Here is a 26,966-nt window from a genome sequence, read left to right on the forward strand (position 1 = left end):
ATAAATTTTTAATAGATCAAAACTGAATTTTCACTTGATAGGCAATTATCTTTATGTTACACCACTGCCCTCTGCAGGATGTATTAACAACAAACCTGCATTTTCCTTATTTTATTGACCTGAAAAAGGAATGTACATCTCTAAAGTAAACATAATTACATCTGAAAATGTAATTATTCCATGTCCTTTGTGGATTATCTTGTGCATTTTTACTTTACATGCACTCATACGTTTTGCATCCTATGACATGCAATTCTTCTGCTTTTAGATGGATAAAAGCTCAACACAAGGCCAGAAATTGGGAGAAATAAAATCACATCAGTGTTCAAAAAAGCAATTTTCTGTCACGCTACATTATATTATGGCCCATGTACTTGCAGCTTTCATGTCCTCGCTCTGGGAGATACAAGGAGAAGCCCTGATACAAGGCTGTCATTGCTCTGTGTTTTACTGTTAATTTGATTTAGAAAATTCAACCACAGCTTCAAATCAAGTGAGGCCCTTGCTGATTTCCCAGTTGGGATCAGCTTCATTAGACAAAGTGGATCTCTGGGGGCTGGGTTACGGTTTTAAATAAAAAGTATGCATGCAAGACCACCGAGGCTCTCAGGCTGGGTAAGTTTCCTGTTAGCTCCTATGAGCTGTGCCCCTGCTGAACTGTATTTAATGTCATTCTCCACTATGAAAGATGAAAGTGACATATTTTGAAATTCGTGCTCTGCATTTAACCCACCCAAGTGGCGTGACGTGCACACACACACACACAGCAAACCCGGGGCAGTGGGCGACCGCGTGCAGCGCCCGGGGAGCAGTGGGGGTTAGGTACCTTGCTCCAGGGTACCTCAGCCATGGACACCGGTACGGGGAATCGAACCAGCGATCCACCGGTTACGGGTGCGACACCCTAACCGCTGATCCACGACTGACCCAAAGCTTTGCCTGTGAAGGGTGATGCTGACATACCGTAAGTCAGGCTTTGGCAATTATGAGCTGCTTTTTGATGAATGAGTCAAACTTCTCTCAAGTAACTGATTAACTCACTTGGCCACTGTATCTGTAGTGTAAGGTGATATTTACAGTATGTTAGATTTTAACAGTCATTTATTAGGAGGAAACAATGAACACACATAAATAACGTTTGTTTTTTGACACACCTGAAGTAATCTGGCATTTTCTTATGTCATTTATTAACAAAGTTTTCCAGGAACACAGAGCAGGACATGTTTCATTCAAAACAATGCATTCATTCGTTGGTGTGAGTTACAGCAGCAAATTATGCTCTTTTAAAAACACATTTTATATACATTCATTACATAACAGTTATGTGGGTTTGTCAAAGGTAATGCTAATGCTCATTGTGGTTCTTTGTTTTCATCACTGTGTGGCCAAAAAACCCTCACAGACACAAAACAGGCCTCTCAATTGTTTAGCTGCCACAACAGTAAAAAAAAAAAAAAAGAAAGAAAGAAAGAAAAGAAAAGAAAAGGGAGCTTTCAGGAAAGGTTTGTACATTCTTCTCACAATTTTTCTGCCCGTGAGACAGCAGGACAGCGGCCAGTCATATCTTATGCATATGATGAGGAATGTGAACAAACCTACAAAGTGCTTTAGAGCTCCCATGAAATGAAAAGATTTAGTGGACAATAATGTGGCAGTAAGTTTATTGTTCTGCCACCCGTTATCTTTATTTTAATATAACTTACAGCATCTTTCCTGTGTTGTGTAATCAAAGTGACATATTTGCACTTAGAGCTTTAATATGTCACATTTCTGCATTAAGATGTCAAAAAACAACAAGACATTTTTTAAAAAATATTTTGTTGCATTGTCTACATAATCCCAAATGTTTGCAAACTTTTAAACACTACACTGTCAGTGAACATTCCTGTCTGCGTCATGTGAGATTGTTTAACAGTGAAGACCCCCATAATCCCACAGTACTTCTCTACATCATCAAACATGTCAGACACACCTGGAGGCAGACATTTTACACCGTGTGTTTAAGCCAACTAACACCAACAGCAACACTAACATCGAAATAAAAAAGAAAGATACAAATTTACAATTTTAAAGCCATTTTATGGGATGCTTGAGGGTGATGTAGACAGAGTTCACAATATTTTATCTGCAGTGCTGAGAAAATAAATCCAACAGTGCAAGTGATTTGGGACTGCTGAAGTGCCGATATTGTCAACAAGTGCGGCTTGGGTTTGGTATTTATAGATCTTCATTTGGTTCAGTCTCAGTCAGAGTTCACAGCCTTTCTTGTCCTTGCATTGATGAAATCAGCTTTACTGTATCCACACTGTTGGGAAAAAAAGTGTTGATTACAAACAATGTATTTGCTTTTTGTTTTGTTTTTTTTATATGTGTAATCACTTTGATGCCCCCTAGTGGTAGTTTTTTTTTTTAAAAAAGTGAATGAAATTCCTGACAAACCAACCCCATGAATTTAATAACGCCATGAAGCAGTCCTGCTCGTTGATATGCAAACTGCTCACTATGTCCAAACACAACCAGAGACATTAAAGGGTCAGCAACATCAGACAGCTGAATTTCTGTCCTCTCACAGCATAGCATCAAATCATAACCAGCTCCACTGTATCACACACTTTTCCACTTCTCTAAACACACACACTCGCAACAACAGGCCTCGTTCATTAAATTCCCTTATTTTACCAGTACTATCTGTGCACTCACACTTGCAAAAACTAAAACGTTTATTAAAGCCTCTAGCATTTTTAAGCATTTTCAAGGTATGGTATTAATACTTTTATTTAAGTAAAGGATCTGAATGTTTTTCCACAACTGAGACAGTGCTGTCCTTTAGGAAAGCACGTGTTACACTGTAAGGTATTTCAGGAAGAGGAACCCACCTTATTGTAGGCTCCATGGAGATCGTTGTATTTCCACATGGTGTGCAACAACATGGACGCTGCCTGACTTGCTCTGGTTGGTCCATAACTAAGAAATTGAAATTAGAAATGATCCTCTCCTGACTATACACTCTGAACATATAATACACATAATGTTCAAGGTTAGAAGCTCTTCTTGTGGGTGAATCCTTTCTGAAAAGGGAGCCGACTAACCCGTTGTCCTCGCTGCTGATGTTGATGATCTTTGGCAGGGCTCCCTCATTGAAGATGGCTCTTACATGCTGCTTGTCACTCTGACTCAGGTTAATAAAGATATAGCACAGAGAGGCTGTCACCTCAGTGGGAAAGTCGCTGCCGCTGTCATCATTGGGGAGCATTCCCACCAGCTCTGGCAGCACCTGCTTCACTTCAGGACATTACATAAGAGATATACTGAAAACATGCAAAATTAAAAAGGCACAGTCTGTCCAATTAACATTTAAAATCTCTATGTGTCTCAGGTTTGAACTGAAACAGTTACCAATGCTGGGGTGCAGTTCCTGGTAGCGTGAGAGGTTGCTTATCAGTGATATGGCCGCCCTCTTCACGTCATTCTCTCCCTCCTCTAGCATCTTCTTCACATGCTGGAGGCCATTTTCCCGTTGGACAATAGTAAGGGCGATTGCTTCATTCATCTGCCAGGTTGCAGAAAACACATCAAACACATGTGACATATTGCCATTGCTTTTTCTTTACAGAACGAGGCTGTGAGACTCTAAACAGAAATAGGGACTGAAATAAAGCATCTTACTGTTCCTTTCCCAGCTGTGATGTTTTGCAGGGCCCCAATGGCAGCCTCCTGAGTATACTGACGCGCACTGCGAGCCATCAGCGACAGGTACATGCGGATAGCGATGGTGCTCCACAACCACTCTATACCACAGGGGTTGGCATTCTCCTCCAGCAGGGGGCACTGTCGCTCCAGCTGCTGGGGAAGAACAGTTTGTGAGGCACAGTTTATTTTACATCAGTGGACTTACTGAGTTTATACTATAGTTGATATTTTCCAAGCTGTAATCCTGTGTGTGTTTTTAAATATTAAATATGAAAAGAGCATCATTACATCAATCCCTCCACTTCCTATTTTTGATGAGCTTCCTGAACTTGTTAAGGTACCCCGCCCATCCCTTAACAAACAAGGAAGTAAGCACTAGGTGTGTGTGTACATGTGTGTGTGTGTGTGTGTGTGTGTGTGTGTGTGTGTGTGTGTGACGTAATTCACTCTCATTACAGAAGTGGAGTACACGTTAACCTGGAAAAACAACTGCCTCGAGGGGGGGCTGCAGAGACTGCAGGCTGTGATTTTTCTTGGACAAGTTGTGTCTGCCATTGACGTATGATGTCATGGGTCCAAGCATTTGTGGGAAAAAAGCTGGGAAGCGGACCCATGTAGAACAGAGAAATGCCAGACTGGAACCTGGCCAGGAAATACAGACCCAACCTGAAATGATTTTGCAGCTGATTGCTACTAGGAGTTAATGTTAATATACAGTTTTGTAAATTTCCTAATGTAACATTTATCACACATCCAAGTTTTTTTCCTCTCTTGCTGAACAGCACAGCTAATCCACTCGTTATTTTGTCATAAAATAAAAACCACAAATTTATAAAAGAAATACTGTGTTATGCTTTAGGGGTGGAAAATGACCAGACAGGGAGGGTCTAATCAAGGACAATATCAAGTGTTAATATGAGAAGTGTAGGATTTTAGTTCCAGCCATTTTAGTTCTTGACATATTTTAGGGACTTTAGGTCTGGATATCTCACCCACTGCTGCATCCATTTTTTTTAATCAGCCCCTGCAACACTATGGAAGTGCAACACTAAATCCCTGGAGTATCTCTTTAAAAAATGATTAGCCTGTAACATATTTGGAGCACAAAGACTCTATTAACTATGCTCTCTGGCCACTCTGTTCACAGATTTGTGTACTTTTCTCTGGGATTGTTTGGCCAGGCCCCTTAAATCCAAATAAAGGAAGTCTTAATCCTACAGCATACAGTTTAAACAATAGTGAAGTTTTTGGCAACAGTAGAAAACCTTCACCAGTCCTTTGAGGTGAGGAAAACTGCATAACTGGTGGATTTCTGATTGCAGCCACCCCCCTGTCATTTTACGTGGAATCATTTGATATGTTGCTAATATGAAAAAAGTAAGATCAACATTAATAAAGCATGAAACAACTCTAGGTTTATAAGAACTGGGACAGATGCACCTCACAAAGATGGAATGTAAAATGTCTCATCTGGATGGTTCTCTCACCAAATATTTTATAGTAAGAGGAAGATAATTATGATTGACTTTTCAGAAGCTGTCTTCATAGAATACTGCTCTTGAATATTATACTGCCAAGACATGTTTTGTATTGTTGATGTATATTATTGTCCGAAGGGATTACCTCTGTGATTTTGGCACTGCGATTAGCAAAGCAGCCAACAGCCTTTGGTTTGGGAGCCAAGCTCTGTTGGGATTCATGGACATCTCTGGTGTACATCTCAGGAAGCTCGGCCCCTATCTGATAAGACAGGTTCTGCAAGATGCAGACACAGTTTTCTGTGGACTTTAGAACAGATACCTGGATTAATATCACATATAAATTCAACACAGTGAAGATTCAATGGGAATAACAGGTATAGTCCAGTGAGTTTTGCTTTATGAGACCAAAGTGTCCATTAAGTACTGAATTTTTAGACCTAATGAGAAGCAACAAGATATGCACTACAGAGGTAAAGTGTGCATTATATCACAAAATATATGTACATGTATGCATCATTATATTCTGTATCTGCAGAAACACAATGCAGATTTTCCCACATATGGACCCATAACAAGTTGTCACAATAGATCAAATTGCTGAGAGGGATTTGGCAAACCAGACCAGGAAGATAAATGTTTTTTTTTCTGGAATGTTTTTCATTTTCATTTCACCTTGTCATCTGTCTTATAGTCCGCAATGGCTCCCCGGATGTAATAGACCAGAGAGTCAATAAGATTCTCACACTCCCTCATTGCTTTCCTGCCATCTGGGCCAGCAGAGCTCAGATTTCTGGAAACAAAAACAGTAGGAACAGTCAAGGTAATGTGACATTTGTGCATCTGTTTCAATCTGATAAGCAGTTTTCAGTTCCAGTGAACCATACTGGAAAAGTCAACATTGTCAACAGGCAAGTCCTGCATCATCGGGAGCCCAATAAAAATATAAAGTCCCATCCTGTCAACCACATAACTGTAAAAAGTTCTTAGGCTTTTCCAGAGCCCGTAGCAACCATGACAAAAGATTTCACTGATAAAACAAAAAGATTTTTATGTAATCCAACTTCCCAAGGAAAATAAATATAACCATGAACATTCTAACTCCACACAACACATCCCTTGTGCAGAGATGAAATGTAAATCTGAGAGGAACTCATCATCATTCTCATCCACAGGGAGATCAAAAGGTTTTGAGAACATGATTAGGAGAACCTGAGAACATCGAGGACTGAGTGATTTCACTTCAGCAGAGCAAAGCGAAGAGAGCTCGATGAATAATTCAGTCTTTCATTCATTTGATCTGGCTATAGTTGCCAGGGGAGCAGAGTGTCTGATATTTCCTGCTTTGTAAACAGAGAGACGAGGTATGTCTCAACAATTAAACCACAAATATCATCCATAAACTTACTTCACAACAGATAAATTGGGTTTTAACACAATGCTATGACAGCAGAGAAACAAATGGGTGATGTTGATGAATTTTGGTGGCAAAGAAGTCAGTTTTCATTTAGACTTTATCCCATCATTTATCCAGTAGCCACTGAGCTGATTTTATTTGTGTTCTATTATCACAAGCACCTACAGATTTGATGAGTGCAAAGGTTCTGCAGGGCTGACAGATGCATGAAATTCTGCAATGTATCAGAAAACCTAAGTTGTTGTTTTTAGTCCTTATTACCAGATGTATGTATGTACCAGATTTCTGAATCTGAATGAAATATCTTGACAGCTACTGAAAGTTTCCATTTGTTGAATACTTATGACCAAATACTTGCAAAACTAACAACCTGCTCATAGTGCCAATTAGTAAATGCTGGTATGCCTACATGCCAAATTATGATGGTGAAGATAAATACTTTACCTGCTAAACCAGCATATGTTGACATTGTCTCTGTGAGCAGGTTAGCTTGCTCATGTTAGCATTTGGCTCGCACATAAAATCAGAAAGCCACCAGCATGGCTGTACATTCTAAACTTAAATGAGAAGCTGTATATATCTTTTAGCTCATCATCAAGCTGATGTACTGTTGCTTGTTTATTTTTTTACTTCCATTTATTAGGATTTTTGCCAACAAGATTCACTAGAATTCGAAATGGGTAATAGTTTTTTGAACAGAAATGCAGGCAGTGCTGGTATTTCCTGCTTGTGATTACAGCAGGAGTCATAACTGTTTACATCATGTTCAGGGACTGTTTACTCATAACTCACCTTGGCAGACTTGGAGACTGATACTGTATATTACTCTTGCTGTGTCATCTGTTAACTCTTGCCCTTTGTAAGACATAACTTATTTCCTCATGCTGCACATGGACCAAACATGAACTTTACTGTGCTTATTTTTCACTACTGATAGATTATAAACTTTAGCTCAGTTTCACCATATGGGCCATGCTGTAAATACTGAGTTTTGGCCACTAGTGACAAAATCAGTGAAGCACAACTAGACGCCTCTAGCAGAGTACATGAGTGTTTCTGTATTCTCAAATTTTGGATGCAGGTTGATATGAACTGTTAATCTGACACCAATAATGATGACTACTCAGATCTACATTGCAAAAGTTCTCTGACTATCTAGTTTCAAAGACAACAAAGAAGCCTACCGCAGGCAGCCAGTGGAATTGTGAAATACAGCAGCATCAGCTAGGAGCTCGTCTTTTGGGTTCTCGCCTTCAGAAATGCCAGAACTGGGCACCAACACTGACTTGGTGAGGACAGATAAAGCTTCTCTGGAGAGGCTCTCCTTTAAAAGGTCATGAGAAGACAGGTTCCACAAAAGACCTAGAAGTGAGATGGAAATATACTTTATTATATGCAAATGTATTTACTTTTTAGCTAAGCTGGCTAAGATCAAATCATATATCAAAAGTAGTGGTTTTCAACATCTGGGTTTTTGGTTATGAAAACTCACCAGTAAGCTCTCGTCTGGTCTCCACATCACGACTGCTCTTCAGTGTATGCAAAATGGTAGCCAGGCCATCATTTTCCTTCACCTCCATCTTGTTTTCGCTACTCTGGTAAACAACATTACGTAGAGCCCCAGCGGCGACGCGCTGCAGGTTCTCATTGTCATAGCTGAGGAGCTGCAGGAGCTTTTCAATTCCATGAAGATAGTAAACCTGGAAATGAGAGTGGAATACTGACTGACAGATCCATTAGCAGAAAGCTGTGAAATCTATAGATTCTAAGCAATTACATTCAGATCATGTAATGATAACAATGTAATATGATAATCATTTACCACAGCCAAGTTATGTATCAAAGACAATCATGAACAACAACATGAAAGGACTGATACAGTCTCAGAGAGGTCGGGTTTGGACCAAAGTGCGAAGAGTTTAAAGTCTGTCTATACAATCAGCAGGTTAAACACAAAGACCAATTTCATCATAACTTACACTGTGTCTGTTGAAATGAATTAAAGCCTACAACCAACAGTATCTCGAGGGTGTAAAAAGCTGCAGCATCAAGGTGTTGCAATAAGGTGTTTCACTTTTGATTATAATACTGTAATTTAGACCATAACCCTCCAGATACTGTCTCATTATTACTAATTTCATGTACTAATCTGAGCATCACAGTCAGTTATTAATGTAAGTCAGTATATGTAAGTCAGCTGAACTTATTCAGAAAATAAATGGATGTTTGTGAAACAATTAGGTGACAAATTGGTGCATTTAAGTGTACAGACAGAAAAACAGGGGGTCAAAAATGCAAATATAGTTTGAATATTTCCATATCTCTTGTGTGGTAAAGCAAGTTGCCATATTTAACTTCCAACAAATCTTATTTTGAATCACAGTGAAAGGATCCCATATAATGCATACAGTCTTTCTGGCATCGTCACTCCTGAAGCAGTGATTCTGTATGTTGCTGGCTGCACAGATCAGTGTTTCTTCATTATCATGGGTCAGCAGGTTCACGGCCCTCTCTAACGTCATCTCAGGGGGCTTGTTCTCTGACTTCCTGTCGGAGAACACAGCCATGAATGGAAAAAAAAGTGTAGCCTGAGAACAAATGTGTGAACACAATGAATACACAGAAATGAACACAAGCAAAAACACGATCTTACAGTGTCATGACATTTTGTGTTTGTATCTGCTGAACATGGGGCTCTACTTCCACCTTCCTCCCCATGTCTACCTCCATGCTGGCAACCGACGGCGGGTATGACTTCATTCTGCCGAGCTCCTGGTCGTCTCTTCTGACCCGAACCAACCAGGACAAGCCTTCATCAGGCTGGTAAGCACCAAGCATCACATCACCGCTTTGTCCCTGCGCAATGTTTTTCTCCCGTTTCACAAAGGTTTGGCTGTGATTCTGGCGAGAGCCATATTCGCCGCTTTGATGAAACTCTGCATTTGCAAACACAGGCTGTGGTGCTGCTGACTGTCTGAACGAACTCTGGTGGAAGCTCTGGAGCCCAGCTGAGGACGTGTGTGGCCGCATTGCACAGGGTGCCTCTGAATAGGCATAGCGACGAAATGACTCAGAACCAAATGAGCGGTCCAGCAGAGTGCTCGTCCTGTGTGACTGCTTGGGTCCTGGATGAGTGTACATCCCATAATGGAAAGTATTATGATTCAAGCGACTGAAATTAAACTCTGGGGTCGGTGGTGGCGATACTTCCACCCTCCTGGATGGTTTTCGCACATGGCTGCTTGAAAGAGAGTGGCTAGTGAAGCCCAATCCATTCACCTGTGGAAAAAAAAGCACAGTTCACACTTAAGTTTGTTCTGCATTACAAAACAATCGTGCATTATACATTAAGACCGTAGGGTACTTCCCAATTTTCATAAGTTGCCATGGACATTTTTTGCAATAATCAATTTAACCACGTCTATATGGAGCCACGAAACTGACAAAATTATAATTTTAATTTATTTTGTTTTGTCAGTTTCAGAGCTCCATACACCTTGGGTAACAAAGTCATAACTACCCTATAATTTCAAGCTGATGTAATAACACAGTGATTCATTTGATAGGCCTAAAGGCTCTGAACACGAAGCAGCAGACCATTTGACTACATTCAAATTATGGCCTACAACATGTGCACACAGTCATTTTTAATGCCGGAAATTTCATTGAGAGGACAACTAAGACAAGCAAGGTACCGAAATAACTACATGTGATGGCGGCCTGTCACAGTATTAAAAAAAAACTTGAAAAGCCGATCAGGCCAGTTTTAGTAGGGGAAACTGACAATCAGATAAACCTTTTTTGATAACATGTGAACATGTTGGTGCATATGTGAATAAAAAGAGAGGTATAACAGTCCCGTACCTTCATCTTTGCTGAATGTCCATCTGTTGCATCAAAGCTCCTTGCTGTGTTTCTCTGTAAATGGACACTACCTGAAACAAGTCGAAGAGGTTTTGTTGGAGTGCACTGTTACAAACTGTAATTACCTAAACGCATGGCGACACAAACACTTCCTCAGGTCATAGACATGACTCCCACCTTGGCTGCCAAGAGCTAAAATGTACATTACGCACTCTCAAACCAAATGTCCTGATCATTTGCATTAGGAGGGATTGCCAAGAGGAAGGCAGAGGGGGAAGCAGGAAAGCCAATATAAAACAGATCAGCCACTTTGAATCTCCTCTTTGTGCTTTATTTATATTCGTCATTCATTACCATAAATGATATATTAACAGTGTGAAACACATCTCCCCAAGAGGTCCAACAAAAGCATTATTTCTGTACACCATTTGCACCGGTTACAGGAAAAGAACCACAATAAGTGTGATGCATGCATTGCTATGTAGATCTTAGACGTTTCAAGACATCACAATCAATTTCCTGAGTTTTTTTTATGAACAAACAACTGTTTATGTTAGAAGATAAGAAGTAGATTAATCGAAAACTTGTGCAACTGTTAGTTACATCCCTCTGAAATTTCTTTACGTCTTGTTAAATTCATGAATTTATAATCTCCCACCTCAAGAATCCCTCTGGTTTGGAGGCCAACATGGCAAATCAAACTCACAAAGCCCAGAAAACATCATCATTATTATTTGGTTTATGACTGACTGTTCAAAGTTGATCCACCCACATCTTTATTTAGGTTCTGAACGCATAAGAGCACAGTGAGATATTAAATTCAAGCTCTGTCAGCTGCCACCGCCGTCATCCTTTAGGCGGATGAATGAAACTGCAGAAACCTGTTGGACAAGCAAACTACTATGAGGCATGCATTCCAGTCACAAAATACGCTTGTATTTCGACTAAATGACAGTAGACCAGCACACACACACAGAAGCCGTGTTTGGTTGGTTTGGTAGTCTTTAGAAGAAGGAACCCTTGAGAAGATAACAAGAAAAATAAGGGGTCAAAAGAAAAATAAAAAGAAAGAACAAAAGAAAGAAAGAAAGAAAGATATTGCTGTGCAACTCAAATTTAAATCCCTTGTAAGAATTTTTTCCTTGTAAAATACTGCATAGTTTCACTTTAAGGATCTGATTAAAATGAAACAATCTGAGAGGTTTAGAAAATCAAACTTTGGTTGATTACTATTTAATAGTATGGTTTAACTGTTAAATGCGGTGCTTCCCTAATTAAACTATAATGAGATATAATTTTGTGTACCACCCTCAGTAATTACTGGCAATTCTGAAAAACGATTATCTTAGGGTGGACAAAATCTATCAGATAGGAGTGGCCTGATCTACATCGGACCTGTGTAATAATACCTGAGAGATACTCTGTAATTCAGCCATACATTAGGCCCAATCATAAGCACAGACAAAACCTTGAAGCTGAACATTACCATTTGACACAGTCTTTCTCGCTTTCCGTGCCAGTGTGAGCTGAACCTGCTGATGAACGCGCAGACTCCGGTCGTTTGAATTCACTTTCTCCGGGGATCGTAGCGTCGGCTCGGTCGGCAGAGCCAGGCTCGAGTCATCCAGCAAGAACGAGTCGTGCACAGGTAACGCTGATTTAAAAAACTCGTCCATTGTGAACAGATCCGGAATGAGTCGAAGTCAGTCGCTTCATTTAACTAGACAGGCACTGTTTCTGGATCTACTCTTTGTCCTACTCAGGTGAGTCGACCGATCTCGACACCGTGGAGGGCGGGACGAAGCACCTGAGGTGTCAGGTGACGCTGCTGGGCAGTATCGTTGAATTTCTCCTGAATGCATCGGTTAACTTTAGGCCTTGCAAATCATCTTCTGAGTAAATTGGCAAAAATACACACAGAAACACAAACAAAGCCTTCCCAGAGGAGTGGAAGCTGTTGCAAAGCTGTCTGTGTATTTAGAATGTGTTGTCATTAAAGTCCCTGTTGGTGTGATGGTCTGGTGCCCCAATACTTTTGTCTACATAGTGTTTTTTTTTTCGTGTAGCATCATTCACTATCAGTGTTGAATTTAGATTTTGTGACTTTGTTGATGGTTCAGTGACAAGCAATCACACATACTAGACGACTTCAGCACTCAGCACTCACCTACATGATCAGTTTTCCCTCACTGGATCAGAGAACCGCCCTGTTTGACTGGAGTTGTAAGCGGAAACCGCTGCCAGATGGAAAGGGCGGTTCCACCAGGTGTGTGTGTCCACGGAAAGGACAGTCTTTACGCAACTTGTGAAGTACAATTACACTAACTTTTATAGCCATGACTTTTCCCACCTATAATTTATGATAAGAGTCTGTTTGTTTTTAGGCCTCAGACTTTGGCTCTTTGTTCCATTGACTCTGTTGCAGGCAGTGACCTGTTTCTTTTTTAGGGTGGAGGGTTTTCCAAGATGAGAACAAAGACCAACTTCTGTTCTTTTGTTAAGATATACCAATTATGTTACTTTTATACAAAGCAGCTGAGTGACTAAGTAAACTGTCCCGAAGGCTCACAGTCAGTGTGTTTGCATTGGACATACTTGTGGAGAAAATGTTTTTAGCTCATGGGAACATCACTCTTTTACTGGCTTTTAATGATGTCAAAATGTAGTTTTACAGCCCCTGTCATGTGATGCTGTGCAAACTGTCTAACCCCAAAATGTGTAACATAACAGATGTGAATCCCTGCTCAGAACTGGACTGGGGAAGGGGGTGGGACCTGGCTGATATTTTTACCCTGAGGCCTTATAGCAGGTTAATCTAGTCATGACTCCACAGCTATTCAAACAGTAATCCTTTATACGTTTTGACATAATGGCTAATCAGCTGCTGGGTCTCTCATCAGCACACCTTCTTTTTCTTTGACTTCTAGAAACAAAGCCACCAAATCATTTGCCAGACAAGAGATTATTTGTCCAAAAAGATAATCTTGATGTTTTGCCCCATAGACGGTTTGTACAGCCTTCAAGACAAACATGAAAATTCAGCAACAGATACAATAAGATTTCCCCCCCTTTAATGCAATCTTTTCTCCAAAACAATCATTCAGTCCAGGTCTTCAAATCACGTTCACATTAGAATTTTCTGTGCATAATATTTATGACAAAATGGTGACGAGGCTTTCATTTTCTGTGATTAAAATGCTCTGGATACAAACAAAGACATTACAGTGTGTTGCGCAAACAATCAAGATGTCCAAATCCAATCATGTAGTGGACACTTGAGTCCAGGCTTAAATGTCTGTACTTGAGTACCATCTACATTTCATTTGTGGGATTCTTATTCTCACTGTCATGCTTTACCCTTAAAAGCAGCATTCACAGATCAACACACAGCCAAGCATCAAACAAAGGCTTAAAAAAGTGGGATAAGAAGGTGTTTCTGTATCACGATCGATGGGTTTAAGTTAAATTTACGTTATTTGGACTGCTGACTGAGATAGTCTCGAGGACTCAGGTATATGACAAGTGGATTTTAAAAAACAGTTTGGGGTAAAGTAAGTGCCTTCATTAGTAACTTCAACAATGGAGGATGCAGTCAATCCCTAAAAACACACCAATTCACATAATAAAAGATTATATTCTGAAAGTAATTTAGTTCACCACACCATGTTTAAGATCATTACTTTTTGGGGGCTAAATTCTTTATATTATAGTGTGACATCAACACGTTTCTCAATTTGGCACATCACATTTCACGTTCATCAGCCAACAACGCGCACTCGCGTATGCACATACACACAGAGGTTTGAGGTGGTTGGAGTTGTTATTTTCAAGGCTAAAAGTTTATGTTGGCTCAACTGATCTTTCAGAATTTATCATATTGTAGATAAAACTGTAAAGGTGCAGCTGAAAGGAGGCCAAAATTTTGAAGCCTAAATCTGGGTCACATGGGGAAAGTTCAAAAAGGAGATTTGTTTTTACTCCTAAAAAAAATAAAATAATAAATAAGCATTTGTCTGCAAATGTGTATGACAAATTTTTCATTGTCTGACCAAAGCCTCCAAATTATTCCTCTGGTCATTACTGGCCTGCCTTTTGTTTTAACAGCCACTCCAAAAATGTTCAAACACTGATTTCACCAAATGGTGATTTAAAACACATTAATTCCACCATCTCTACTTCATTCTGATACAAACCAACCAACATTCATATCCTAAACCTGTGGCACATTGTCATCAATACAAATATACTGTACATACTGTTGTCAGTGGGTTTTCTACTTGTTTTTTTTCCCCAGCCATTTATACATTGTTAAAAAATATATAAAATAGTAAGAGAAATTTTACAGGTTCATTCAGGTTAAAAACACATCTTCGTTGTTTCTCTTCAAAGCTATTTACAAATCTGTGTATGGTTACCAGTCGTCATTCAGCTGTCAGCACAGGCGTGAGTGGGCGTCTTTCAGTGAAGATGCTTACATAAGCGAAAGTGAATCATCTCCAATGTGACATTTTAACTGCGTATTTGAGTCTTATTTTTCTTTGGGTTTCTGTCTTCATAATCAAAATGTTGTAGTTTTCGTCTTTAACTCACAATATATTGTATAGTTCAAAGGCAAACAGGAAAGGAGAGAGAGAGAGAGAGATGGGGCAAAAAAAGAATGAAATATCAAAATATGTACATTAAAACTGCTATTTTTTGAAAACAAGTAAAAGCTGCTAGAGTTTATGATCTCAAAATCAATGTGTGATCAGCAACTCCAAAGAATTTGCAAGATGCGAGTTAAGTTGGAGGGATTAATTGATCAACAGAAACTGTGACGGGCATTCTTTCATTATTTATCAACAATTAATAGACCAAACTTTAGATAACCTAATGGAGAAAATCAGATGAACCAATAATAAAAATACTTGTTGGTTACTTGCAGATGGTGGAGAAAACACACTGTTAATGGAAATGATGTCATTTAGTGATGTTTTCTTTAAAAAAAATGTCTTACAGCATATTTTTTTTTATTTCAAGTAAAATATACAAATGATTTGAAGAAAATCCACTTTTTGAAAACTGATGGTTGAAATAAACTGACCCTGGCAGCATGTAATACCTAAGGCAAACATGTACTTTACACTATTAAATACTTTCACTATGACAACATGGGAAGTGAGTGAGTCCTGATGAAAGGTATGTGGTTTTAAATGGACAACAGAGCAGTTTGTTGATCAGTCAAGGTTAGTGGACTCATACCTTCGGAGGCATTGGCTGAAGTTTAACTCTAACAGAGCGCTGCTCAATGACTCAGATCCAGTTTTCAGTTTACTGAGGTATCAACTGACAGACAGCTGCTACAGTAGCTTTGACCCTGTCATTTAGGGCTAAAAGCCATTTTTTCCATTGTGTTCATTTTATTGTTTAAAATGTTTTCAGATTAGTTCCTTTTATTGCTATTTACTGCTTATCACTTTAGGTTAATTAACTTCTTTAGAAATTGGCAATTATTCCTGATTACATGGCATGAAGAAAATCCCACTTTACAGTAAAACGCAGCACAATCCTTGAAACTTATCAGTGCTCCAGTTTTTAAATGAGATATAATATGTGCTATTATCATCATCATAACTACATAATTAACTCTGGAAATATTCCCCACACGGACGCGCTTTGGGTCATTTTTAAATCTTAACTGGGTAATTTTAAGTCTTTTATTGACTAGAAAGCATATCCATTCTGCTAAAAAAAAAAGAAATAAATAAAAATGACTGTTGGAAGTGAAATAAAACAACCCAAATACAACATTCATACAAAGTTTCTGTAAGGCATTCCTTCACCAGGTCATTAACACCAGCAGACTCTGCTGCAGCTTCCTCTTCCCAAGCTTCAGCTCATCAGTCTGGTATTTGCAAGTAAAAGAAAAAGTGTTCTTGAGATAGCTATAGTCACAGTTTTTCTGTCAGAGAAATCTCCCGCGCTCTGTCACATAAGTCTTTAACACAGTTCTGGCGATGGCTTTGGTGTGTCCTGTCTTCCCAAGACCAGAAATTATACATATAGGAGAGCCGCAGCTCTGAAAAGTCATTAGATTCATGCGAGACTGTACAGACTTTCAGTGAACTGTCCGAGCTGGACAGGACACAAGGTTTGGGTGCAGTCCTATCTGCAGGAGGTGCCCAACACGCTGCCCGTCGAGGGAGCTGTGGCGGTGGCGCTGTAATGGGGGTAGTTGTCGTTCGGTGTTGGGCTTGGGAGGATGGAGTTTCCATTGGTTGGAGAGCAGCTGAGCTGGAGCCTCCGCAGGTACTCAGCGTGGACGGGTTTGTGGTTCTGCAGTACTTTGATGGCCTCGTCCACGGTGAACCATTCACGCTTACGGCCTGTAGAGGGAGACAGAGCACAACGTACGAGTGAAAAGGAAGCCTTCTTATGAGTCTAAGACCCATGACATGCACATTCTGTCAGTGTTGTGATGTTATACAAAAGATACACATTTAATGAATCCGTTTCCACGGGGTGATTGTAAAGATCAAAGGAATCATAATCTTTTACTGCTTAAGGATCACACATATACATTCATAAATACCACATACAGTATGTACATGCATATAGAGAAGTGGAGCATGTGCTTTGACCTCTTTCAGGTTTCAAAGCACAAAAATAATAGCGCATGCAGCAGGTGTCGTGACAGATAACAGGTAGAGGATGCTCTCCACTGAGCACATAAAGTAAGGCTGGATGCTGGCATCCAGACTGCCGACTGCTGTGATATACTGCAGCCAAGAACCACTGCAGCTAAGATCAGTGGCCTAGATTTATAGGCACCTGTTGTCACTGCATACCCCTATGCCCATATGGTCTGCGTGCACTATACTGGCCATCACATAAATAACAGGACACAGTATATCATGAACGTGAGCTACACACACCACAGCATCTGCAAATATAGCTGAGAAGGTGAAGGGAGACTGTACCTATGTTGACAGAGTCTTCCCAGGCCTCCAGCGTTTCCGTGACGGTCAACACGTACACATACGTCCGGTGCTTTCGATCCTGGTTTTGCTTTAGGGATCAGAAGGAAAAAATGCTGAACATTTCACAATGATACAAAACCTTAAATCCACAGACATGCAATAAAAAGGATAGTCTTCACACCTGCATAAAGTTAAGCACCAAAATTGCATCCCTTTTCTGAGTTATCTGTCCAGTTTATGTCCAGTTTTGTACTTAAAGATAAACTCTGATGCATTGAACTACATTTCTGACAAAATGTTACCCGTGTTACACAATCATGATGCATATTTTGCATGCTAATGGGTGACAAAAGGTAAATTATTTCATGGTTATTTGGGGATATCGTACTCTTCTAAGTGCACTTTGTTATTGCGTATAATAAACAGAGAAAGATGAAAGCTTACCTCGAAAACGCCGAGCAGACGTCCCAGCTTGCCCTTCACACCAGCCTGAGGAATAAATGAAGACAAACATTAGAAAAGGGTTTAACTTTCCCTGCAGGCTTTTTTTTTTTTTTTGTAAATGCAGAGCAAACGGACAGCAGGGGACACTTCTTGATTTTGCTTCTGAAAACATTCTGAGTAGCTGTGGCCTTACAACACAATCAGTCACAAAGATGAATAGAGGGCGAAAAGCAGCGTTCAAACCACAGGCTCTGTCAAAACAATAGCTATTGTGTATTACATTTCTGTGTTTTAAAAGAACTACAGGTCTGCCTCCATGTGCTGAACTAAACTGTAACCTCCCAGGCTTTGTGTTGATACAGAAATGCTTGACAAACAATTATCCAAACACAAAAATGTTCAGAGCTAAACTACACAATAAATCCCTGCCCACACTCACATATTTTTGTCATTTTTGTCCTCTGTGGCCTCGTGACTTCTTTGGTTTTTGTAGAAACTGTCAGACAAGCTACAATCGTTTGTTTCTCTTTAAGGCGTGACGATTTCTTTAAGGAACCACGTAGCTTTAAAGACTAATTAGATGATGATATGTAATATCCCTATGCCTGGAAAAAAACACTGGCACAAATCCTTTAAAAATTATGTCCATTCCTTAACAGTTGTTTTATTAATTCAGATGTGCTTCACAGGAATCAAATTGCTGCCAAGACACATGACATCTGTCCCCTTCTCCAGTCCTCTGCTCAGCATAACTCACAAGTGTCACTCTGTCCCACTGATGTGTCCAGCGGGCTGGACTGCAGGGTCGGTGAATGCGCAAGAATCCAGCGAGGAGCCAAGTTTAGACCGCTGACGTGGCTGAGAACACAAGGTTCTCAAGCAGAGGGACCTCTGGAATACCAGCGGACACTGCAGTAACCAAGCTACTGACACTGTGGCCCTCCAAAAATCTCCCCCTTAGCATGCACACTGCAGCCAACTGTTTGAACCACGCAAGTCCAGTTCTGGTCATTTCAACATGTTTTTAAATGGATAATGATGTGAGAGTCGTATAACCCCAAGGATGCACAGTGCAGGACTGTGTTCACTACCTTCACATTGTCAGTGTGCGCTTGTCTTAAGACAGCACAAAATGACCTCGGTTTAGGGTCGAGTCTTGATTCATATGATATCAAAACAACATGAATTCTTAGGTTTATTTACCTCCTCAAACACCTCTCGCACTGCGGCACCACATGGCTCCTCCTCTGGCTCCATCCCGCCTCCGGGGACGATCCACTGGTCCGGGTGCCGACTGCTGCTGACCAGCAGCACCTACAAAAGAAAGCATGAATTCACTTAATGGGACATTTTTTTCTGCACCGAACAGTACTTTTATATTTGCCTCAGTAACTTCTTTCCTCAAGTCTCTCACATCGATACTGAGGATTTAACATGAGAAGCGAACCTTGACCCTCGTGACTCAGGCCTCAAGAACAGATGAGTGATGACTGGTGCTGTCTCTGCTATTTATTCTCTGTTGTTGCTGACAAGAACCTAAATACACCACAGGCCTCGTGGCTTTCAACATTTATATTTATCACCAATTTTCAAACAATAATTTGAGTGAAAAAGATGTAAGTTAGTAAAACAAATGGACTATTTACTCTCTCTCTCTTCATTCTCAGTCAAAGTTTGTGTTGATGCGGTTCCAGCCCAACATGACCTCAGCAAACAATGCGAGTAAACTCCGCATGAGCAACTCAAATTGCCAGTGCCCCCCGCCCCCCAGTGGCCTGCAGAGCTTGAATTACACTACAGTTGCAGTGTACACTGATATGTACAGATCAGATGAGCCTGTGCCTGCAGTTTCTGACAGTATCCATACAGAAACCACAACAGACACAAGCACACCTGCTGCAAACATTTAGCGCATTTCAATGGAGCGGTTCAATCACTATTAAAACACAGTCTGTGATAGGACTCGGGTCATAATGATATCAGCAGCCAATACAAGAAAAAGCAATTAAATAGGATTCATCAATGACTTGAAGACTCGTCAATGATTCATTTATGTGTGATTCAACTGCATTTTGCTATTCTTATGGCTGACTGACACTTACTAAATCACATGCATTTAAGAGAGAAACATGTTAAGCAGCTTGTACAGCATATGGCGATGTCCACCTCTGCCACCCATCTGATCACTATATCCAGTAATCGGCCAGAGGAGTCAGTCTGTCCCTTAATCCTGACTCAGCTTTCGTATATCTTTGCTTTGCGCTCTCTAATGGGATTTGTAGCTGCATCCACAAGAGACCTGCTGAGGATCTCCTCAGGGACCTGGAGCCAAGGGTCAGACCGACTGCCATCTTCCTCACGTGCAACCTTCACCCAATGCGGCCACCTGCTCATTTACAGACTACACAGGTTAGTATGAAGGGCAGGAAGCAGATGGGGCCACGCGTATGCAGCTATACAATATGAATGTCAAGCACAATGATGTGGATTAAACATGTGCATGTTCAGTAAACAATTTCTGGAGACCACAAGGTGCAAGAAAACACACACAACAGGTGTTTATCCTGTGCAACAGGTGCATGTTTTATATAGTGTGCGCTAAGTGTACTGTGTTAAGGCAAGTGGCATTTACAATAATAGCATTAATAGTGCTGGCGCACAACATGACGTCTTCGCAGCAGAGTGCAAACTGTAAAAGAAATGTGCAGAGTTGAACCTCATAACCTGTTAGAATGGGCTCTTTGATGAACAGGCTGGGAAGGGGGACTTTAAATAACGATTTCACAAAACTAAGAGAAAGATGGGAAAATGTATTTGTTTGCAAGATTCAGAAGACCTTTCAATTTTTTTTTCCTCTGCTGAGGAATGTGTGTCATGTGCTGCAAGGGTTATTCATCCTCCTTTTGAACATGATCATCACCTACCAGAAGTTTGTTTTCATATGAGCTATCATTGTGTCGTGTACTTCCTGCAGGATGGAGTATTTCACGAAAGAAAATGAATTCACCCATTCTTTAAGTTTTGGATCTGATCTCAGCGCACTCCAGCCCACTGTTCTCGCTGTCTGATGGTGTATGTCTGTGTGTTGAGCTGCGGCCAGCAAGGCTTAAAGGGAGATTACTGGTGTCAACGTGTCCCAAACTAATAGTCTAAAGTGTATACAAAACAAAAGCCACTGAGCTTCCAGGGGAGTGAGGACAAAGACAATTTCTGCTTTGGGTGTTCCATGTTTTATCTTTTGGTTTTGACCCCACTGGAACTCCTATTTGTTCATCTTCAGAGTACAGTACAGGCCACTTTTAGTTTTGTTTTAATGAATAGAGGAATGTAGAGCTCTGAATCGACATATTACAAACTGTATGTAATTAAGAATTTGTTTCTTCACATGTGCCTCTGAAATGAATACAGCTACACACTCATAAAAGGGTGCAGCGGGGGTTTGGTGCAGCCTTTTAAGCTTTGCAAAAAGGACACTTCAGCAAGAAGAGATGTGTTGTCATCACAACAGAAACCATGACTGCAAGCTTCTATTCATCTATCTAAGCACAACCAGTCAAATTCACTCAAAATACAAGTATTTGAACTTCATTAGGTGGCCGGTGGTGCTCATTTTTATCTGCCAGTTCGATATGCTTGCTCCATATCTAACAAGAGTGTGTTACTGAGACAGGCGTGTGTTTTGAAGAAAGTTAATTTTCTCCTGATTTGTCCGACTGATGTAATTGCCATATTTGTGTCAGAATCTGTGGAAGATAGGTGACTTGTGAAAAATATATGAGGCAAAACAAATCAGTCATAATATGTGCTCACATTCACTTTTTTTCCCCACCACGGGCCATTACTGTTAGCTAACTGTTTATTCATTTCTTCAAAGTAACATCAAACATTTGTCAACTACTTTTAGCTAACTGTCAACCATTAAGTACTGGTCCTACTTTCAGCTAGCTTTTAGATAACTATTTCAACTGGTTATCCTTCTATCTAATGAAAAAAAGTTTCTATCTATCTGTCTATCTATCTATCTATCTATCTATCTATAATATTTACATATTGAACAACTTATCCAATCCCTTTTAGCTACCTTAGTTCAATCATTCATACTTGTAGCTATTTAGACCCTGCTGACTGGCTAACTATCTTTTCAATGACAACATGCAGTGTTCCGGTGATACAGGTGTCACAAATAACAACAACAATAATAATAATAATAATAATGTCCCATTTCCATGATACATTAATGGAGCTACAAATCTTCCCAAGCACCACTTGGCAAATGTGCATTGTATGTTACTCCAGCGGTAAAAACCCGTGGTTGGAAATTACTGACTCAGAAGACTGACACATGATCTATACACAACTTTCCTACAAGCTTCGACAAACAGCACTGATGTAAATATCACAGGCTACACTTAAGAGCCTGGTGAAAACCCCAAAACAAAATAACTCACACGGTCACGACAGACAGATAGATAGGACCCCTGACAGCTGACTTCTAAGCACAAAAAATCCCACTGATATTCGGAAAGAGAGGCAGGGTGTAGAAGAAACCCCGGAGGATAGCTGCAGTGTGTCCCAGTGGCATTTTACTGTTTTGTCACACTGCTTCCCGGGGGACACTTCAGCATGAAAAAGAAGGTGAGCAAATACGAAGGCAACAGATAGCAACACCCAATCTTTTTCATTGTTCCTCTGGGTAATGAGAAACCCTGCGGACAACAGTCAAGACTCCTGTGGCCTTATCCACTCTTTCTCTTATCCAGAAATCAATCTAGTCCTGACAATAGCAAGTTACACATGAACAAGCATCAACTCCTGTCCTGGACCAACCAACATCACATGAAATAAGAACTGAAGTGTACTAGCTGTACTAACTATAAACTGATTTAGAAAAAAAATGATCAGTGACTCTTAACTTATCAATTCAAGATATCAGAACTACCACTGGGAGTGAAACACAGCCTACGACAGAAAGCCCTCTGGCAAGGCCTCAAACAAGGACAGCAGGCAGGGATATTCTGGAGGACATAAACACCTCCTCCTCCTGAAGGAGGAACGCCTGTAGCTGTCACATAAAGAAGGCTCCAAATGCCAGGCCAGGCCGGGTGCCGGGAAAAAAAGAGTATGATGGAAAGTCTAAGACACTCAAGTACACAAACGCAGGGTGGAGAAATCAATAGCACTAAGGCAGTAAGACAGTCACTGCATTATACACGTATCAGCAAATGAGAGAGGAGTTGTAAACTGGGAATGCCAGAGACAAACAGCAGGAGAGGCAAAGATGGAAAGTGAGACTGAATGCCTACATTTATGAGTTTATGAGCAGTGATAGGCTTCCCCATCCATTTCCAGTGTGCATTGTTTACAGTCCTCTGCAGCACCTTCAATATGTAATGTCTGGGTTACAATGCGATAAAGATGAAGGTCACCGCTAGTTTGTTTTGTCCCAATCTCAGTCTAAATTTTATTTTTAAAAAAGCATCAACACATCAGCTGCTAAAAGCTTTACTATACGCACTAGCAAGTTGCTAACTTTGTCTGTCTCCATTTGGTGCTCGGCAGGGGGAGTACAGTTGGTCTGTAGAGCTTTTTGGATAAAAACAGGTATTGTATGCTGCTGGAAACAACACTGAAATCTGTGAGATGGAAAAACAGCAAAAGCTACAAGCCAGGAAGCCAAAACAATGAGATGGAAGCTGCTATGAAGCTCTGCAAAGTTGAGGAGAATTGCAGTGGCAGGTGAACAGCTTTAAAGTCATAAAACTGTGCTTTTGACTGCAATTTAATTATTTCTGCACAGCAACCATGAGAGAAACTTGGGATGATATAGTTTTACTGCTGTTTATCAGCTGCAAACCCAGGATACACAATTGCTACTAAATAACTTTAGATGTTCATAAACAAAACGCTGGTGGAAAAAATCATTACATACAAATTAATTTTCATTCATTCAATTCATAGAGTTTTCTCATTTGAGTCTGAATTAAATGTATGAATTCATTTAATCAGGAAAAAAACACTAAACTAATTATTCAACTATGTGTTGCTACAACTTATCACTACAATATTATGATGTAAAACAATAAATTAAGCTTCTTTGGCGTAACACAACTCACATCATGTGAGCTCTACTCAGCTATCACTGAGCTCCCTCTGCTCCATCAGGTTCCCATTCTCCTCTGTTGGGAGTTTAATTGCTGTCACAGAGTATCTCGCCCTGAGGGCTCAGCTTTCTCTTTTCCTCTCCAAGACAAAACAATACAGCAGCATGTATGGCTCTTGTTACACCACAGTTGAGTCTCCTATGTCTAGGAACCGATTGTATCTATGTGGGCATGTGTTTAAGGAAAGTACTGATACACAAAGGCCCAAATCGCAAGCTTCTTTAGAAAGAAAGCTACCATTGTTGGCACCCAAAATTACCATCAATGCACCAGATTGGCTCTCTTACTTCAAGCAGTGTCATCTCTGTGACTGCATGAACAGACATGCCTGTCAGAGCCTGAAAATCCTGACCATGATGGTCACACCTACACACTTCTGTTGTCACAATATCCCCTGAATGTCCTGTCCTGTGATTACAAGTTACAAGGAAAGAATTGCAGTGTATGAGCGAGTTCTGAGACAAATGATGCAAGAGTACAGTTAGTTAGGTACAGTGTTTCCATACAACAAAGATAAACTGCAGATGCAAATCTTTTTGTTTTATATCACCAATTACACAAAAAAGATCTTTAAGTGTCTTTCATGGTGCTGCACTTACACCTCAGACCTGGTGATTACAAAACATGTGCACGTGTACGAATGATCAGGTTTGCTTGTATTTAAATCTTCAGATTGGTGTGTTGTACAGTCAAACACTGGAGGGCTCAGACAGACCTCTCTGTGCCAGTCTGGTGACAACAGACTGGGCTGCCTTTATAAAATATTGTGTAACACTTTGTTTATGCCAAGCCCAAAGAGGAGGCTAAATTTAGACATGCAAGAATATGCTACAATAACAGACATTTGGTCCTGATGTTTGGATATAAATATGACTCACTAGTAGATGGGTATAGTTAGTTCCACAAGTAACTTACTAGACATGTGAATAAAACACAACCTAACATACTTAATATAACAGGGCTTTATTTAGTTTTTTTGTGTGTGTATCCATTTGTTTAAGTTTTTGGACTTGTTTGTTTGATGTTTGTTTTTGTTTTCAGTTGTTTCTGTAGGCTTGTACTTTGTATTTAAAATGGTTTCCTGTTTATTGCTGTTGTTTTTGTATGTTGCATGTAAAACACCGTTTGAAAAAATAAACACAGCTTTTAAAGTGAATTATCAAAGACACAAACAAAAAACATCCATCAATATAATGGTAGTCTTTGTAGCCTATTTTACGTAGGTTTGGGTTGGGAAAGACAACAGTGCCCTTTAAAGTAGAGCTACAGTAGCCTATTATATATCACCTACGACACAACAACAATAAGTCCGTCACACCATATTCATTATTTGCACGGTAATGGCCCCTTTAAATCCTCTTCCACATAATTGCTACGCAGCTGCCCGCTCAAGGCCGGCGGGATGCGGCATGATCATGAATGGCCACTGCCTGGTCATGGATGCCCCTGGTATTAAATGTGGCGACATGACGCGACATTTGATAGATATATTTAATTATAGACTTGTGCCCCGTATTCTTATCTCCTCACATAACGCAAGCCGATTTTACACCCGCTATTAAAGGAAGCATGTAACCGAGCGGCTCGACCCCCTCAGTATGAGCTACTTCATGCTAGTGAGACGCTAAAGGGAAGTAGTGCGAATTTTGTCTTCAAAATAAGAGCTTTATTTCAAGTCACCGCAGTTTCGAAAGGGAGGTTAGCACTCAGGTGGTTTATTGTGAAAGTCATGCCCGTTGGAAAGGTTACTGTTGATTGAAGCTACATTGACAAAACCCTTTTTCCTCTCCTTTCTCTACGTGCTCCTCAAACTAGCCCAAACTGGATGGCCCAAGGCGCATCAGCAGCGGCAGTAGCAGTAACAGCACGGAAACAAACCAAAACAGTAGCATTGAGAGAAACATAAATACAGTGTAGTCACAGCTACACCTAGAAAGAGATGCCGTAAATCGAAACTCCTGTGCATAATTAAAGATTAGATTCAATTTGAACCCATTCTATCACCCATGTGTTCTTTCAATGACCGGGTGCAGACAGGGGATGACTAGGCCACAAAGTCAAACATAACCCCTGTATACTGTTCATACGGTGCAGTTACACATAACGTTACACTGCGGAATCTCTTACCTCTTCTTCACGTTCATTCTTGAAACACAGACATGCTGCCCGTTTCTTGAAGCCCTCGCCGTCGTATGTCCTGGTCTGGTTCGGCTTGAGCTTCATTGTGTGTTTATTCTGTCTCCTTTTAAGATAAAACCGGCAAAGACCGAGACAAGGAGACGGGGAGGGAGGGAGGGGGGGTCCCGACGAGTTAAGAGCAGAGACGCCGCATCATTGCTGCTCTCTGCATCCGAGATGGTCAGTAATAAGAGGAGGAGGGGCTGTTGGAGAGATCCCAAGGTTGCCGTCGCACTATCCTGGATTTATGTTTTCCTCATATGCGTCTCGAAGACAAACGCAAGTGAAGGCTCCGGCTGCTGCCTGTGACTACCAGTCAGCAGTGTGTGTGTGTGTGTGTGTATGAGCAGCCCCGCAGGCTCCGTTCTTATGTGGACTACAGCCTACAGCGCACAGCCCTCCTCTGGATCCATTTGCGCATGGCCGCTGACTCAGTACAATGAGCAGACAGACTGTTTTGAGATATACAGATCACTCCCTCTGAAGCAGCAATGAGCTCATTGGTTAGGTTAGTCTCGGTGGGTGGAGCTACACGCCTGGTCAAAATAGTGAATCAATCGCGTTATTTGTGCAGACCTTCACCGGACTAATGCTGTTGATGAAAAGCCCAGTCAGTGATCTTTCATTTAGGGCTGTGTGGAAATATCTACAATATCTGCTCATGCTGTGGTGACCAGACACCAAATTCAGTTAATTGTTCAAGTTTATTGATTTCTGTGCATTTTGTTTCCCAAACAAGAGCGTTTAAATGCCATGTCAAAGTATTCAGCACACT

The 26,966-nt window shown here is 40.6% G+C and overlaps 2 protein-coding genes across 5 annotated transcripts; both read right to left on the reverse strand.

Moving 5' to 3' along the window:
- Positions 1 to 1,170: 1,170 nt before the first annotated feature.
- On the reverse strand, positions 1,171 to 13,426 carry pkp2 (plakophilin 2). Of its 4 annotated transcripts, none has more exons than XM_046378875.1 (13): positions 12,617 to 13,426; positions 10,450 to 10,520; positions 9,239 to 9,864; positions 8,994 to 9,132; positions 8,078 to 8,285; positions 7,770 to 7,947; positions 5,844 to 5,961; positions 5,314 to 5,475; positions 3,667 to 3,843; positions 3,397 to 3,550; positions 3,090 to 3,282; positions 2,877 to 2,964; positions 1,171 to 2,305 (listed from the first exon to the last, which is right to left on the reverse strand). In XM_046378875.1, the coding sequence occupies exons 2-13, from the start codon at positions 10,453 to 10,455 to the stop codon at positions 2,243 to 2,245; spliced, it is 2,112 nt and encodes a 703-aa protein (XP_046234831.1). In that variant the 5' UTR covers positions 10,456 to 10,520; positions 12,617 to 13,426; the 3' UTR covers positions 1,171 to 2,242. The 4 variants fall into 4 exon arrangements, with proteins under 4 accessions (XP_046234831.1, XP_046234830.1, XP_046234828.1 ...); XM_046378874.1 differs by lacking the exon at positions 12,617 to 13,426 and adding an exon at positions 11,936 to 12,214 and having other exon boundaries at positions 3,667 to 3,840; XM_046378872.1 differs by lacking the exon at positions 12,617 to 13,426 and adding an exon at positions 11,936 to 12,214.
- A 77-nt stretch (positions 13,427 to 13,503) lies between these two features.
- nudt4b (nudix (nucleoside diphosphate linked moiety X)-type motif 4b) lies at positions 13,504 to 26,615 on the reverse strand. The gene is made up of 5 exons (XM_046378877.1): positions 26,141 to 26,615; positions 19,056 to 19,166; positions 17,853 to 17,897; positions 17,409 to 17,496; positions 13,504 to 16,814 (listed from the first exon to the last, which is right to left on the reverse strand). Exons 1-5 carry the CDS (start codon positions 26,234 to 26,236, stop codon positions 16,594 to 16,596), a joined length of 561 nt encoding a protein of 186 aa, XP_046234833.1. The 5' UTR covers positions 26,237 to 26,615; the 3' UTR covers positions 13,504 to 16,593.
- Positions 26,616 to 26,966: the final 351 nt, after the last annotated feature.

The sequence above is a fragment of the Scatophagus argus genome, chromosome 22 (genome assembly GCF_020382885.2).
Source record: "Scatophagus argus isolate fScaArg1 chromosome 22, fScaArg1.pri, whole genome shotgun sequence".
NCBI lineage: Eukaryota > Metazoa > Chordata > Actinopteri > Scatophagidae > Scatophagus > Scatophagus argus.

What these genes read in the sequence shown, in the direction of transcription:
- pkp2 (XM_046378872.1), bottom strand. Translation starts at nt 12,125, where the DNA reads ATGGACGAGTTTTTTAAATCAGCGTTACCTGTGCACGACTCGTTCTTG. An exon ending in GGAACTGCACCCCAGCATTG is followed by an intron (nt 3,283 to 3,396) that starts GTAACTGTTTCA and finishes AATGTCCTGAAG; the next exon opens with TGAAGCAGGTGCTGCCAGAG. An exon ending in ATCAGCAGCGAGGACAACGG is followed by an intron (nt 2,965 to 3,089) that starts GTTAGTCGGCTC and finishes TCAATTTCTTAG; the next exon opens with TTATGGACCAACCAGAGCAA.
- nudt4b (XM_046378877.1), bottom strand. Translation starts at nt 26,236, where the DNA reads ATGAAGCTCAAGCCGAACCAGACCAGGACATACGACGGCGAGGGCTTC. An exon ending in AGAATGAACGTGAAGAAGAG is followed by an intron (nt 19,167 to 26,140) that starts GTAAGAGATTCC and finishes TTTCTTTTGTAG; the next exon opens with GTGCTGCTGGTCAGCAGCAG. An exon ending in TGCGAGAGGTGTTTGAGGAG is followed by an intron (nt 17,898 to 19,055) that starts GTAAATAAACCT and finishes TTTATTCCTCAG; the next exon opens with GCTGGTGTGAAGGGCAAGCT.